This window comes from Acipenser ruthenus, chromosome 7 (genome assembly GCF_902713425.1).
Source record: "Acipenser ruthenus chromosome 7, fAciRut3.2 maternal haplotype, whole genome shotgun sequence".
Lineage (NCBI taxonomy): Eukaryota > Metazoa > Chordata > Actinopteri > Acipenseriformes > Acipenseridae > Acipenser > Acipenser ruthenus.
This window is the reverse complement of record NC_081195.1, coordinates 27,672,754-27,690,338: the sequence shown is the minus strand read 5'-3', so window position 1 is coordinate 27,690,338 and position 17,585 is coordinate 27,672,754. Positions and strand designations below refer to the sequence as shown.

At 40.4% G+C, this 17,585-nt stretch overlaps 1 protein-coding gene across 1 annotated transcript; it reads left to right on the top strand.

The window, feature by feature from the left end:
* The first annotated feature begins 210 nt into the window (after positions 1-210).
* Positions 211-15,245, top strand: LOC117415218 (zinc finger protein 154-like). Its single transcript, XM_034025268.3, has 3 exons — positions 211-1,182; positions 8,642-8,962; positions 10,855-15,245. The coding sequence occupies exons 1-3, from the start codon at positions 849-851 to the stop codon at positions 11,490-11,492; spliced, it is 1,293 nt and encodes a 430-aa protein (XP_033881159.3). The 5' UTR covers positions 211-848; the 3' UTR covers positions 11,493-15,245.
* Positions 15,246-17,585: the final 2,340 nt, after the last annotated feature.

The window sequence follows — 17,585 nt, the reverse complement described above, 5'->3', positions numbered from 1 at the left end:
ACTGTGTGTTGGATCAGAAATGCCGCCAGGTTCGGCTTTCTCTCCTCTGTACTGCGCGTATTAAGTTTGGTTACGTTCTGTGTTAGCCAGGGCGTGCTGCGTCGGCTGCTGTCTTTCTGACTTCACACGCAGCTTCTAGAGAAACGTCTTCTCCAAACCTATATTTACATACATGTGTCTGGTTTATCAACCTCTAGAGAGTCAGTTTCATGTAATTAACATTAACTGCATTGTACATTATAAATCACTTATGGATTGAGTACATTGTTTGTTTAAATAATGTATTTATTTATTTAATATAGCGTTGACAAGGCTATTCACGGCTTCATTGTATAATGATAAGATGTCGTTCGCCTCCGCTAACAAGGTGGCAGCAGTAGTTTTAGTGGCTATTTGCATTACGATGAACATGTCACTCGTGATCTCTGCATCGTCCCCTTGGTTCACAGCCGCGGACAGTGCGCAGATTTGCGTGGGTGGAGTTGAGTGACGTCACGCAGCAGCATCTCCGCGGTTCTGCGGAAGCTGCGCTATAACGTCACGACCCCTGTGCTCATCGTGAGCCCAGCCAATAATACGCGACGGTCCCAACCAGACCCGCCTGTACAGTGAAGCTCTCCTTTCACTACAGGAAGCACAAAACGCTTTTTATTATACCAGGGAGGAGAGAAAGATTGCTGGGGTCGCTGGTGATTTTACGACATGTTATGTCGTGCCGTTTAAAGTATTTAAGTTGTGTTGAAATGTTTTCTAATAATGTATGTTTTATTTTTTTAATTTAGTTTATTATCTGCATGGAGTTCTGTTTTATTTAAGAACTCAGACACAATGATACTAAATACAATTTGATGTCAGTGTTTGTGAATGAAAAGAGGATACCGCTTTCCAGTCTCAAACTAAAACCAGTGAAGATGGACGTCAGTATCTCCGTGTCGTTCTTTCAAGACGAGCTCGCCTCTACCATCGAGCACGCAGTGAAAGCGGCTGTAGACACCGTCTTGTGCGAAATTACTAAAGTTGTCGGCAGCAAATTCACTGAATTCCAAATGGAAATGTCTGGAAAGGAGAAAGAGAATGAAATTCTGAAGCTGAGATTGGAAATATCAGAGAGCGAGTTGAAAGCTGTGCGAGAATGCATGAACGCTGCAGGAGCGGATATTAAACATCCTCTAATATTTCAAGGTAAGATTGATTTGTTTGTATGGTATTGCCTGGTCAATTAAACACATTCAATCACCTTTATTATAATGATCTTGGTTAGTATTTCTCCTAGACACTTTTTAAAGTGCTTGATTAGTGTAAGAGCCTTCAGCTCCAGGTGTAAAAACGGATACAAGGGTGCCCGGAGGAGACAGTAAAACTGATAACATCGTCATAATCCATACATCAAATTATTACTCCCTGCTCATGCATAACATACCAACTGAAATCATAGTTTAACGATGGCTTTTTTATTACCACAAACTCTGCCGAACGGAGGAGGATTTAAAACTACTCGGATGGTCTTAAATCATACAACACAACGTCGCATATCCAACCCCTTGTGGACTGAGCGGTACAGTTTGTTTAGGCTGATATGTGAAAGTCGGATTTGCGAACATCTATAGAAAAAGCATTTACACATCCATAAATAGGTTAGTGAACAAAAACAACACGCAAACTGCTTTAAACATGGGTATTATTATTATTATTATTATTATTATTATTATTATTATTATTAGTTTGCTTTAAAATTAAGCAAACCTAAACTAGATTAATTAGGCTACACAGTTTTGCTGTGCGGTTTGCTGTAGCCAAAAAATACAAAACAAACGGTAAATATACAGTAATCTGCAACTGGTGGCTTCTTTCTTAACTAGTCCTTGCCTCCCTGGGTTCTGCTTTCTTAATATCTCTGTCACGGTACAATCTTTTTTTTTTTTTTTTTTTTTTTTAAACAGAAGAGCCAATAACCAAATACACTGTTGTGCAAAAAAAAAAGATTCAGTTTAGAACACTTCCGATTAAAAACAAAAAAGGAAATACAAAGCAAAGGACTTGAACTTTAAACATGCGCATCAGATTTCGATTTCACATTATGATAATAAATAAAAATAACTAGATATAACTTCATTTGTACTTATGGTTGTTCATTTTTGTTAACTAACATTTGGTGTTCAAAGCAAAGCAAACCATTTTATTTAATTTCACAAATCCCGACTAATTTAATTACCGTTTGACTGACGCAGGACTGCCGGTGGTACCTAATCTTCTGGAGGTTCGGGGGAGGGGGGACTTGTGCACACAGTTGCATTAACTACATTGTAAAAAATGTACGAACAGCTGATCCAACAAAAAACTTGGGTTGATTGACAGCAAGTCCAGCCTCTCATTTTTATGGTATCGCACTGCACTGACATTCGCTAGCCTATCAGGCTTTGTTGAGCTGACGCACACGCTGTAGCCTAAACAAATAATCCGAATGAAAACTAATAGGTAACCGAACTCAGGAATTGAAACTGTTTTGCCGTTTCTCTCTCAGCAGGGTCCAGAACTGTTTTCATTCGGATTTATTTCTTTAGTTATTAAATTAATAATAGGTTGTACATTTACCACTCCATCTCCAAGACCTGGATGGACTTGGTTACCGTCCCTTGATGAAGCTGGCTGCACAATCCGTGAAAAATGATAATCTTATTAGTATGCTGGCCGCTGGAGAGGTCAGCTGGCAGTAAGATATGTCGAGAGGCTTGTGCATTCTACGTAAATACATAGGCTACTCATTACATAGTAGATGTCCTCTACCCCATCTATGTGTGTAGTAGCTAGGCTACATAGAATATACAATAATCATGCATCTGTGTGTGGGGTTGAGCGAGTGCAGCTTGCTTATGTATTCTCATTGGTTCATAGCAACGCGGTAAATAAAAAGTTCGCTCCGTGAGTGAAAAGAAATATCAACGCCCCACGTCCTGTGTGAACACACAGGTAGACTATAACGGGAAGCGAAAACTATAACAGTATTGCAATTTCTTTATTTCTTACACATGTTTCAATGTGAACGATCCTAACGCCTCACACGGCTCACTTTCGGGTTCATTTCCCTTATTTAATAACGAGACCCAACACACAGACGGACAGTTAAGCGCACTTTTAATTTGAAAATAAACACAACCAAACAGAAGGCTAACTCTTTACGGAGCGCTAGCTACACATAAGCAGGAACGGCCCTGACTACAGACACACAGGTACACACAGGTACACACAGTGCTCCCCTGTGACCGCTCAGCAGCAGGGCAAACAGCTTCCTGCTTCCTTCAGATCAGCAGCCCTGAATGGATTTTGGGGGGGTGTAAATATTTCCCACAGAAACAGGGATAGGCAGCTGGCACCGATTTACAATAATTACCAGCTGCCAAAACAATTAATTAAGCAATACAATTACATGAACACACATTTGCACGTGTATTCTTGGCAGGGAGGATTTTAACCCCCTCCCTACCACAAAACAGACATTTACCCGTGTGCAGGGCCCCTGCCCTGTTTCTCTCTCTCTCTCTCTATATATATAGAGAGAGAGAGAGAGAGAGAGAGAGAGAGAGAGAGAGAGAGAGAGAGAGAGAGAGAGAGAGAGAGAGAGAGAGAGAGAGAGAGAGAGAGAGAGAGAGAGAGAGAGAGAGAGAGAGATTATATTCTGGTGCAGTTTCCATTCGTGCCACACAGAATTTATGATATACCATGTTATCTAAAATTTACTTACTTTTTCTAATTCTCAGAAAGACATCTGCTTAAAATTGTCAAGTGAAATAATCTCTGTGCATTCAACACATGTCCCTTTACAGTTGCCAAGCGAATTCGGGGGTTGATCTCTAATATACTAAAATATAAATAGGTGACGACTTCATAAAGCTCACTCTGCATGTTCTATTGACTTAATGAAAATAGAGCTTTTCTATGTGAAAAAAAGCTAAATAAGAAAGATTATTTATTATTATTATTATTATTATTATTATTTATTTCTTAGCAGACGCCCTTATCCAGGGCGATTTACAATCGTAAGCAAATACATTTCAAGTGTCACAGTACAAGTAATAATACAATAAAGAGCAAGATAAATACAATGACTTTGGTTCAAGCAAGTACAAGTGTGACAAAATACAATTCAATAATACAGCAGATAACAGTGACAGTGATAGTTACATCAGGATATGATTAAATACAAAATACTACAGATTAAACACTTGGCAGATTACAGTACTCTGAAGTACAGGATTAAATGCAGTAAAATAGGGGGCAGATAAGAACAAATAAAGCACATTTAAGGAAGGGTGATAGTGTCCCAGGATACAAACAGAGGAGTTCTACAGGTGCTGTCTGAAGAGGTGAGTCTTAAGGAGGCGCCGCAATGTGGTCAGGGACTGGGCGGTCCTGACATCTGTAGGAAGGTCATTCCACCACTGCGGAGCAAGGGTGGAGAAGGAGCGGGCTCTGGAGGCAGGGGAGCGTAGCGGAGGTAGAGCCAGTCTTCTAGTGCAGGCGGAGCGGAGAGGTCGAGTGGGGGTGTAGGGAGAGTGTGTTTTGCAGTTTATAGTGACTTTAGAGCTCTGTAAACATAAAAAACCAAATCAGACTTAAATATTTTAAGACATACGTGTAGTGGACAAATAGCTCTGTTTAAAAACATTATTTATTTTGAGATTGGTGATTACTGGAATCATTTTACATCGATTTCAAAACGGCTCACACACACACACAGTTGCTGCACATTAAGTAACCAAACTGAATTAATAACAGAACTCGCAACTTGTTCTGAACAGGAGTAACTAGTGTGGTTGTCGCTGCCCTTTGTAACTGAACTGTTTGTGTACTTAAACCGTATTAAGAGCAAAAGGTGAACTCGCACCCGCATTTAGCCTACGTGTGTACGAGGCCTTAGTTTAACCCTTTGCGGTCCTATGTTGGTCCTGGTCCGACATTGCAATTTTCCCTTTCGGGTCCGACATCATCAAAAAGACATAAAAACAGGTCTCCAGTCGTTTTTTTTTTTCCGGAAAAAGCAGAGAAAACCATTCAATGGCCGAGGTGAAGCGGAAAAAAAGGGGGCGTATCTCATGAATATAGATAGCCCCGACACCACACAGATAGCTGCTTCTGCATCCAGCGCTCAAAGAATATCACAGACATTTGCAGAGCTGTTTTTAGATGTTATAGTAATAAAATTATGACTTAGATCGCATTATTGAGGAGTTTGGTGATAAAACGAGTGATCAGGAGATGATTTATCGGTATGCACAACTATGAAGAGGTATGTGAAAAATACAGCAAACAAGGGGTGGGGCGGGGCTGGAGATGCAGTACTGAGTGTCCTGTTGATATGCAGTGCCTTTTAAACCTGTTTTTCTGTGAAAAAAATACTTTTAAACAGCATGTCTAAAATAAACTGTGTGTGTGAAAATAAATTGGACCTGACGCGCCTGACACGCGCTGAATAAATGGACCGCTAAGGTTAATAGTGATAGTTGAGAGGTAGGGGCTAAATTTAACAGTTAGGTGCAAGTTGCATATGACATGGGCAGACTAAAGTTGTACATCAACAAATACACGGTGCTGTTGGTAATTGTAAATGAGGGAAGGTGAATGATGGAGTAACATGGTAACAGAGCAGCAGTGTGGAGTAGTGGTTAGGGCTGTGGACTCTTGACCGGAGGGTCGTGGGTTCAATCCCAGGTGGGGGACACTGCTGCTGTACCCTTGAGCAAGGTACTTTACCTAGATTGCTCCAGTAAAAACCCAACTGTATAAATGGGTAATTGCATGTAAAAAATAATGTGATATCTGTGTAATGTGAAATAATGTGACATCTTGTAACAATTGTAAGTTGCCCTGGATAAGAGCGTCTGCTAAGAAATAAATGGTAATTGTAAATGAGGGAAGATGAACGATGGAATAACATGACGTTTAGTTCAATTAGTTCTGTTAAAGGGGGAAAATAAGCTTTTACAAATACGATTTGCCAAAGCTGTCCTGTTTAAGGGTAGTTGTTGTTTTTTGTTTGGGTGCTTAAAAAATAAGCTTCGAGAGCCATTATAATGGTACAGCTGTATTTTCTTTTACTATATTTTTGTACATAAGTTTAGGATTTATTTTAATTTTCCACATTTCGTTTTCTTTATATTAATTAAAGGATGAGAAATTTGGTAAAATGTTGTGTTTTTGAGTTAAGTGTACCATACTCCACATCTGAGGTGTACTTTTTTATGAACAGTAAAAAAATATTCATTTTTTAAAAGAATAACACAAACATCATACACAATAAAAACAAAAAAATGTAATTAGCAACATATGCAATAAACAATAAAATAAATGATTTATTTATAAACATATTAATGCATACACAAGATTTCTGAAGACAAAAGGTTTTATCTGATATTTTCAGTTTGTCTCGATTGGGGACGCAAAATCTGAACGGTCTGAAGTTCTGTGGTGTTTCACAGGGCTCTATTCTAGGTCCTTTGTTGTTTTTATTATATATGCTACCGTTGGGTGATTATTATCCACACACACAGAGTGAACTTCCATTGCTATGCAGATGATACCCAGCTATATCTGTCCCTAAAGCCAGGAAATACTTCTGCTGGGGAGTTACTTGCTGCTTGCCTTGCAGACATCAAGTGTTGGATGTCTCGGATAAAACAGAGGTTATGCTAGTGGGCTCTCAGAATCATCATGATTACATTAAAACCTCTTGCGCCCTCTAGTCCCGCGGGCGGAACACGGAACTGCACGTACACATTATATTTCATAACTCATTTGTAATATTATTACAAAAGCAAAAGAGAAAAAAAAGCTGACTCAATATCAAAATCGTTGTTTTCCTACCGTCAAACAGCGAAGGAATTTTTCGAATCTGTCATTTCACCGCTGAGATATCCCATTCGCAATGTGTCTAGTACCCCCATGCTTCCAAAACAACTGCGATCGACTAGCTTGCGTTTTGCTGCTCTGGTCTTACAACCTTGATGACGGTGAAGTCTCCCTGATCACGTTGTAGGGGAGGTCACAAGCTGTCCAATGATACCTTGACTTTGTTTGTAGCCCAATCCATTACAGTAATCGATGTGCAAAAAAAACGCCCACCTTTTGAATGAGATAAGGGAAAAAAAAAAAAGAGGCTTACAAAAGCTAATGCATGTGGCAATGGATAGCATGTGAGGTGCCAGAAGTTAACATCCCTTTTAGAACTTAGTGTATCACTGGACATAAAGATTTACACAATGTTTATTTTTGGAGAGGTTTTGGGACCCTTGGGCTTAGCTTTATAAAAACTCCTGTAGATCCCTTTGTTCAAACAGTTCCAAATTATTACCCAGTATAGTAGACATGTTGGTGAAGCACTGGAAAAAAATCTGGCTCTTTTCATATGCTACAAGTTGAAAAAATGACTATAGAACATAAAAAAATGAAAAGCGTTTGTTGTTTTTTTATGTATTTTTTCTGGATATCTCCTTCCAGTGTGGTACTGAGTAAGACTTTTATTTAGTCCTGATGCCCAAGGGGTTACCTTGAATTCAAGCCCTGAACCATGCCTGTGCTGTCTATACTTTGGAAGATATTGTGATTTATTTAAGGGCACAGCCCCCCAGGCGGAAATTGCCTGTGAGCGGCTGGGGTTTGAACAGGTTAACTCAACCCTAGTAATCTCTCATAAATCTTAAACTAGAAATGATCCTCTTTGATCCTGATCTATCATTTGGAACATAAGAACATGAGAAAGTTTACAAATGTTCGTTTGGTTGTTAGTAGCTTATTGATCCCAGAATCTCATCAAGCAGCTTCTTGAAGGATCCCAGGGTGTCAGCTTCAACAACATTACTGGGGAGTTGGTTCCAGACCCTCACAATTCTCTGTGTAAAAAAGTGCCTCCTATTTTCTGTTCTGAATGCCCCTTTATCTAATCTCCATTTGTGACCCCTAGTCCTTGTTTCTTTTTTCAGGTCAAAAAAGTCCCCTGGGTCGACATTGTCAATACCTTTTAGGATTTTGAATGCTTGAATCAGATCTTTGTTCAAGACTGAATAGATTCAATTCTTTTAGCCTGTCTGCATACGACATGCCTTTTAAACCCGGGATAATTCTGGTTGCTCTTCTTTGCACTCTTTCTAGAGCAGCAATATCCTTTTTGTAACGAGGTGACCAGAACTGAACACAATATTCTAGGTGAGGTCTTACTAATGCATTGTAAAGTTTTAACATGTTGTCTAGATGAAGACATTTCTGAGTCAACATAAACTCCTAGGTCTTTTTCATTGATTCCTTCTTCTTGACAGCACGCTCCAAAGATTGGGAGCGTGCTGTCAAGCTCCTGGGTGTGAAGAGGTTATTAACTTGGTTGTGGATTAGAGGACACCCACTGCTGTCCTCAGCTGTTGTGGGGTGTTCTGCCATGAAGCACAATCATTTTTAATTGGGGAGTTAAAAACAGGTTAAAGTAACTGGGTGCACGAATTCAATTAAAAATGAAATTAAAAACGACCTCACAAATTGTTCCACCAGAATGACTCCATGACATCTCTCAGTAGCATTCTGACAAGGGGCTGCCTTTTTAGAGGAACCTAGCTAGTAAGTAAGCGTTCTAATTTAGTACAATTTTTATTTCACACAGATCCCAAAGAGAGCCACGCTATCCCTGAATCTGAAGCACGGGAGGGGCCACAGATAGGAGCAGATTACACACAAGAGGAGTCCTTTGACCAGGAGTGGTGTGCAAGTCTAATGCAGGTTACAGAGCTGACATGTGTTAAAGATGAAGAGGTCCCTCAACAGGAATGTGTTTCTATTAAAGAGGAATTCATTGAACAGGAATGTGTCCCCATCGCAGAGGAAGTTCCAACTGAAAATAATGTCTATACACTTGAGGAGAACAACAAGCTGGGATCCAACCTGTGTGGTGATCGTCCATCTGAATGTGAACTGGGATTTAGAGGTAATCATACAAAACAAGCAGCATTGAGCTGCCTATTAATCCTGCAGAAACTGATTACTGAACACCAGCAGTGTGCTTAAGATTGATATTTTAACCAGGGGTAGCTGCCCAACCACTATGTCAATGGCTTGCTACATAACTGAGGCACCTGCTAGATGTGCAGCCACTGCCATGCCTCTTTAGAATGCTGTTAGATCAGGGGTGTCCAGTCTCACGGTCCTGGAGGCCGTTCCACTGCAGGTTTTAACAGGATCAATCAGCACTCCAGATAAGCTGCTGTTTTTACACATTAAAGAATCCTAAATACGCACGAAATTTAAATTTAATGCATAAAAATACACATAGCAATTTTGCGGCACAGTTTGTCTGCCTCCCATCCTGCCTCCCACCAATAACTACATCTCCCAGAATACAATGAATACAGTTATTAGGAAACTGTCCAACCCAACAAACATGATCCAATCTCTGGCTAGCCCTGTTTTCTTTCCCAACAATCACAGTTAGAATAAGAACAATTCAAATCTACGCAGGTTGAAGCGTAAACACCACAGTGCAACTGGAACAAATCCAACTGGAACCATCTAATTATTTTATTATGCTCAGCTCACCGCTACCACCCCTGCGCTGACTCGGGAGGGCGAAGATGAACACACACTGTCCTCCGAAGCGTGTGCCGTCAGCCATCTTCTTTTTTTCACACTGCGGTCTCACCATGCAGTCACCCAAGAGCTACAGCGTCGGAGGACAACGCAGCTCTCGGGCAGCTTACAGGCAAGCCCGCAGGCGCCCGGCCAGACTATAGGAGTCGCTGGTGCGCAGTGAGCCGAGGACACCCTGGCCAACCTAAGCCCGCCCTCCCGTCCTTGGTCAGCAAAGGAATAGCCTGGACTCGAACCGGCGATGTTCAGACTATAGGGCGCACCCTGCACTCTCCACGACTGCTTTTACTGGATGAGCCACTTGTTTTATAGCTTATTAATGCATTTCCTTATTTTATTTATCTGTATGGCTTTATACTGTAGTTGTGACATTCACTGAGTTTAAGAATTTTATGTTAAAATATAAGTAACGTAATTAATTTGCAGAGTCAGTATGATACCTTGAACAAAATGCGCTGAGCCGATAAAGAACCTTGTAGAACACATGTGTGGTTGTACAGCAGTTCAAAGTAACATTGCAGTTAAAATGGAAGGCTCTTTTTTAATGCCCACCCCATTACCATTAAAGATTGTACAGAATTTATTGAGATTACTTATGACTTCAAGGTAATGTTGCATTTTACCCCTTGCAAATACAGTTTACACTCTCAGTTAAAATTTGAGGGCAAGTTACACCCAGACCCCAAATATTATATGGAGCACTGGGTTAAATGATATCACTTACTACTCCAGGGCCTGTGTGGAGGTTTCATTGGTTCAATTAACCCATTTAGAACAGGGTTGTAACACAAAACCAGGAGTGGAAGGGCCACCATTGGACACCCCTGTGTTAGATCTTTGCCTTTCCACATTTCTGGTAGACTGTTTGCAGTTGTGCTGCTCCCACAACTGTACAGAGCTGCAGGGATCGCATGTCTCATCACTGGGTGATGCCAAATCCAATCGGGTTGTTTTGCATCAGAAGAAGCATTTCAACACATTTCAATAAACTGATATTAAGAGGAAATCACTGGCCCTTGTCCTCATTGACACCCATTATATTCAGTATGGTGATAGTAAACGGAGGCTGACATTAACAGGAGTGATATTAAGCGGGTTTGACTGTATTCTCTCAATATGCAGTCATCAGAGTTCACTGTAGCAGTTGTTCATGTTTATGACATGGAGCTCTGCAGAAGAGTGAATGTGGAAGAATGCTGTACAATAACCTTTGTCTCTCTTCTCTTTCTTTAGCTTCTATAGTAGATGAAGGAGAACACGACTCCACTCCATCACCACACTGCAAAAACTCTTCTAATGGCAAACCACAGCACAAGAAACACAGAGAGACCACACTCCAAGAAGAAAATGTGAAGAAATTGAAAACTCACTCAGTTAAAACTCCTTCTTTACAAGACAGACAACCACTTACTGTGGAGAGTACAGAGACTCCACATTCTGTCTGGTTTAACAATTCTGAAACCCAGGGCAACTTGAAGACCTTGCCTCATTCTGTTACAGGTGGGAAGAGTTTCTGTCAATTAGGCTCTCTAAAAACTCACAAGGGAAATCACACAGGAGGGACTCAATTTTCTTGTGGTGATTGTGGGAAGAGTTTCAAATTTTTATCAAAGCTTAAAAGACACCATCTAACTCACACAGGAGAGAAACCTTATCACTGCACTGTGTGTGGGAAGAGATTCAGTCAGTTAGGAAGCCTTAAAATCCACCTGCGTGTTCACACAGGAGAGAGACCTTTTCACTGTGCTGCATGTGGAAAGAGATTCAGTCAGCTAAGTGACCTTAAAAGACACCAGCGCATTCACACAGAAGATAAACCTTATCGCTGCCCTGTTCTGTGGGAAGAGTTTCCGTTTTTTAACAAACCTTAAAATCCACCAGCGCATTCACACAAGAGAGAAACCTCATCACTGCTGAAATGGGAAGGGATTCAGTCATTTAGAAAATCTTAAAAGTGTGTAACCCTATCCCTCCACCTCATGTGTGGAGAAGTTCAGTCAGCTGGAGGCTCTTAAACTGACTTGATAAATAGTCACTCCTGATCACAATTACTTGTGGATGGAAATTATGAAATACTGCATCTTGTTTGGAGCATTCATCATCTTTTGGACCATTCTGATTTTGTTTTGTCACACCATTCAGATTTTAATTATGTCTGCAAGTTTCCCTTTTTTTCTCATGCACTGCTTAGCCTCTTGCGTATGGAGGATAATTTGTGCCAAAATTAATAAATAAATAAATAAACAAACTAAATAAATAATTAAATAAAAATCGATTTTCAAATGTATTGAAATTTATTTATTAATTTATTTAGTTTTTTTCGTTTTGGCACAATCTTTTCCCTCTAGTGTTTCAATGAATTCCACAACTGCATAGCGAAGCACTGACTCCCTGCCACAGGAACCAAGTTTGTATATCACCAGTCGTCTTATAGCGGATATATGCAAAATCTGTCTGCTAACTGAAAAAATACTCATTTATTATGTATTGGATTCCCAAGCCCCCTTCTATTCGTGAAGATAAAGCATCAGCTAATGTAAAAGCTTAACTGTATTGTGATTTTTTTTTTTTTTTAAATGTGATATTTTGTGACAGCTAAGTCACCTTGGGTGCCAGCGTCTGCCAATCAATAAATACATTCATACATAATAATAATAATAAAAATTATTATTATTATTATTATTATTATTATTATCATCATCATAATAAAAGCGTGCACTTTGTCGGTAACAGGAAATAAACATGCAGACACCAAAGAAAAAGTAGACTACAGCGCTATACGTTGTTTTCAACAGTTTGGTATATTTTGAACAGAATGTTACAATGTAATGTTAATACTTGCTTCAATAACAACTTTGTTCAAAACACTACAATGTTGCCGTGTCATTTTTAATAGTGTTCAGGAGACGCGTGTAAATGTTTCTGCAGTCTGCATGTGTTGTTATTTGGTTGTGGGTATTTAAAAAAAAAAAAAAATTCCAATCTGCAGATTTTGGTTTGCTTATTTTCTGAAGTCTGATGTGAGGGCTTAGTACTAAGAGAACCACTCCTGTAAAACCAGGATGACACAATTTTGAAATTTCAAGTTTAAAACAGAAGTTAGCTACCAGTATATGTGAATGAATATTATAGCAGACGTTTGTTTTTAAGGATATGCAACTTAATATATAACATAAATGGAACTTACAAATACATTTACACAATCTCTCTGGCGATGTGGAGAAATACAGGACTCCTAGCTGTACGTATTTATTATTAATAAATACCTACACTAAACATGCATCTATGTGTTTTATGTGATCTATGCAATTTCTATTTTAAGTGTGTGTGTGTATATATAATATATATTATATATATATATATATAATATATAATATATATCAGTGCCTTGCATAAGTATTCACCCCCTTGGACTTTTCCACATTTTGTAGTGTTACAACCTGGAATTAAAATGGATTTAATTAGGATTTGTTGTCACTGATCTATGCAAAATAGTCCATAATGTCGAAGTGGGGAAAAAAATCTAGATATTTTTCAAAATTATTTACAAATAAAAAACTGAAAAGTCTTGATTGCATAAGTATTCACCCTGTTTGCTGTGACACCCCTAAATTAGCTCTGGTGCAACCAATTGCCTTCAGAAGTCACATAATTAGTTGAATGGAGTCCATCTGTGTGCAATTAAAGTGTCACATGATCTCAGATTAAATACACCTGTTTCTGGAAGTCCCCAGAGTTTGTTAGAGAGCATATCTAAACAAACAGCATCATGAAGACCAAGGAGCTATCAAAACAAGTCTGGGATAAAGTTCTGGAGAAGCACCAATCAGGGTTGGGTTATAAAAAAATATCTCAAACTTTGAACATCCCCCGGAGCCCCGTTAAATCCATTATTAAAAAATGGAAAGAATATGGCACAACCGCGACTCTGCCTAGAGAAGGCCGTCCAACAAAACTCAGTGACCAGGTAAGGAGGGCATTAGTCAGAGAAGCAACCAAGAGGCCAATGGTAACTCTGAAGGAGCTGGAGAGATCCACAGCTGAGATGGGAGAAACCGTCCATGGGGCAACTATAACCCGGACGCTCCACAAAGCAGGGCTTTATGGAAGAGTGGCGAGAAGAACGCCTTTGCTGAAAAAAACCCATATCAAATCCCGTTTGGATTTTGCCAAAAGGCATGTGGGAGACACAGCAAACATGAGGAAAAAAAGGTTCTCTGTTCTGATGAGACCAAAATTGAACTTTTTGGCCTTAGCGCAAAACGCTATGTGTGGCGCAAAGCCAACACTGCTCATCACCCTGAGAACACCATCCCCACGGTGAAGCATGGTGGTGGCAGCATCATGTTATGGGGATGCTTTTCATCGGCAGGGACTGGGAAACTGGTCAGGATTGAGGGCAAGATGGATGGAGCCAAATACAGGGAAATTCTAGAGGAAAACCTGTTTCAGTCTGCAAGAGACCTGGGACTGGGGCAGAGGTTCACCTTCCAGCAGGACAATGACCCAAAACACACAGCCAAAGCTACACTGGAGTGGTTTAAAAACAAGAACCTGAATGTCTTAGAATGGCCCAGTTAAAGCCCAGACCTCAATCCGATTGAGAATCTGAGGCAAGACTTGAAAATTGCTGTTCACCAACGGTTCCCATCCAACTTGACAGAGCTTGAGCAATTTTGCCAAGAAGAATGGGCAAAAATTGTAGGATCCAGATGTGCAAAGCTGGTAGAGACTTACCCAAAAAGACTCACAGCAAAGGTGCTTCTATTATTATTATTTATTTCTTAGCAGACACCCTTATCCAGGGCAACTTACAATTGTTACAAGATTATACATTATTTCACTTTATACAGATATCACATTATTTTTACATACAATTACCCATTTATACAGTTGGGTTTTTACTGGAGCAATCTAGGTAAAGTACCTTGCTCAAGGGTACCACAGCAGTGTCCCCCACTGGGGATTGAACCCACAACCCTCCGGTCAGGAGTCCAGAGCCCTAACCACTACTCCACACTGCTTCTACCAAGTATTGACTCAGGGGGGTGAATACTTATGCAACTAACAAATGTCTTTTTTTTTGTTTGTTTAATTTTTATGTCACAATAAAAAATATTTTGCACCTTCAAAGTGTTAAGTATGTTGTGTAAATCAAATGGTAAAAATCCCAATTAAATCCATTTTAATTCCAGGTTGTAACACTACAAAATGTGGAAAAGTCCAAGGGGGGTGAATACTTATGCAAGGCACTGTGTATATATATATATAGCCTATGCTTGTGTAATTGCGGCCTGTTTTATGTTTGTTGTGTTTTGGTGCTGTTGTTTTAAACTGTACAGCGCTTGAGATGCTTTGTATTTAAGAGCTTTATAAAATAAAGATTATTATTATGTTACATGTTACATATTGGGCATTACCGATATTTCAATGTAGGCTAGCATAAATAAAACGTTTCTAATGATACGATTAAGAAAGACATAGCCTTTTGTTTTCAACGTACTGTAAATGATAAATACTGTATTTATCAATGGTAGCCTACATGTCTTTCATAATATTAATGTATATACTGCTATAGGCTATTGGTTTGCACAGTGCCTTCCCTGCAATGGCATATTTCCTAATTTAGATTAAGGATCCCTCTTACCTGTGTTCTCAAATCTGTGTGTAGTCGTCTACATTTAGACGAATGCATAATTTACTGCCCATTTGCATACAATAAATTGCCTACATGGCGAACAGACTAAAGTCTAAAACTCTGAAAATCACATTGATTGCTCGTCATCTAAATCCAATGTAACCTTATGGAGGGTTTTAGTCGGCTGTGTGCTCAAACAGCACCCTTGGTCGTCTAGAAACGTCAACTTACAAAAGTCCCGTTGGAAAATCACGGCTCTAACAAGCTTGTCTAAGATAAGGTGTAACTTTAGACGTCTGACTAAAATTTAGTCACCTTTGAAAATCTACCCCAGAGTGGCCAGTCCAGTTATTTTCATTTAAATTCAGGCTTTAATGAACATGTTCAATCTAATACTCTCATATTAACTGTACCATGCTTGGACTAACCCTGCCCTCTCGGTTTCTAATCCCCTGCACAAGCAGTTTTCAGACACCCTGTTTACCTGCCAAGGCTATTTTTTTTCAATTAATATGAAACTCTACTGTAAGCGCTTTTCCAAATTCACCGCATGGTCATTTTTTGGCCGGATCAAGAGAGCCTCAAACCGGTATCTTTTCAGATAATAAAAAAGCTTACATCCTAATTTTTATAACTAAACTCTCATTATTTTATTAATATAATGAGGTACTGTGACAGGCTGACCGGGGTAAGGAGACTCAGAGTCAGGATGTGCAGGGAAAATAAAAGACTTTTAATTAAACAAAATACACAAAACAAAAGGCACGATGGCCAACCAAAAAGACAAACACAAAAACAGGCTTTAAGCACGAACTATCCAAAAAGAACCACTCACTCTCACAAACACTCACCAACTAACATACCCAAGGTAGGTAAAGAAGAGGTCACTTTCCATGCCCATCACCACTCTGCTACAAGCAGGTAAAGAAGAGATCACTTTCCATGCCCAGCACGGCTCTGCTACAAGCAGGTAAAGAAGAGGTCACTTTCCATGCCCAGCACGGCTCTGCTACAAGCAGGTAAAGAAGAGATCACTTTCCATGCTCATCGCTGCTCTGCTACAAGCAGGTAAAGAAGAGGTCACTTTCCATGCCCATCGCTGCTCTGCTACAAGCAGGTAAAGAAGAGGTCACTTTCCATGCCCATCACCGTTCTGCTACGAGCAGGTAAAGAAGAGGTCACTTTCCATGCCCAGCACCGCTCTGCTACAAGCAGGTAAAGAAGAGGTCACTTTCCATGCCCATCGCCGCTCTGCTACGAGCAGGTAAAGAAGAGGTTACTTTCCATGCCCATCACCGCTCTGCTACGAGCAGGTAAAGAAGAGGTCACTTTCCATGCCCATCACCGCTCTGCTACGAGCAGGTAAAGAAGAGGTCACTTTCCATGCCCAGCACGGCTCTGCTACAAGCAGGTAAAGAAGAGGTCACTTTCCATGCCCATCACCGCTCTGCTACGAGCAGGTAAAGAAGAGGTCACTTTCCATGCCCATCACCGCTCTGCTACAAGCAGGTAAAGAAGAGGTCACTTTCCATGCCCATCACCGCTCTGCTACAAGCAGGTAAAGAAGAGGTCACTTTCCATGCCCAGCACGGCTCTGCTACGAGCAGGTAAAGAAGAGGTCACTTTCCATGCCCAGCACCGCTGTGCTACAAGCAGGTAAAGAAGAGGTCACTTTCCATGCCCAGCACTGCTCTGCTACAAGCAGGTAAAGAAGAGGTCACTTTCCATGCCCAGCACTGCTCTGCTACAAGCAGGTAAAGAAGAGGTCACTTTCCATGCCCAGCACTGCTCTGCTACAAGCAGGTAAAGAAGAGGTCACTTTTCATGCCCAGCACTGCTCTGCTACAAGCAGGTAAAGAAGAGGTCACTTTCTATGCCCATCGCTGCTCTGCTACAAGCAGGTAAAGAAGAGGTCACTTTCCATGCCCAGCACTGCTCTGCTACAAGCAGGTAAAGAAGAGGTCACTTTTCATGCCCAGCACGGCTCTGCTACAAGCAGGTAAAGAAGAGGTCACTTTTCATGCCCAGCACGGCTCTGCTACAAGCAGGTAAAGAAGAGGTCACTTTTCATGCCCAGCACGGCTCTGCTACAAGCAGGTAAAGAAGAGGTCACTTTTCATGCCCAGCACGGCTCTGCTACAAACAGGTAAAGAAGAGGTCACTTTCTATGCCCATCGCTGCTCTGCTACGAGCAGGTAAAGTAGAGGTCACTTTCCATGCCCAGCACCGCTCTGCTACAAGCAGGTAAAGAAGAGGTCACAACATTAGTTATTTTCCTTCAGTAGGTCCACTGTATACTAAAGTTATTAAATACAGTTTACACTTG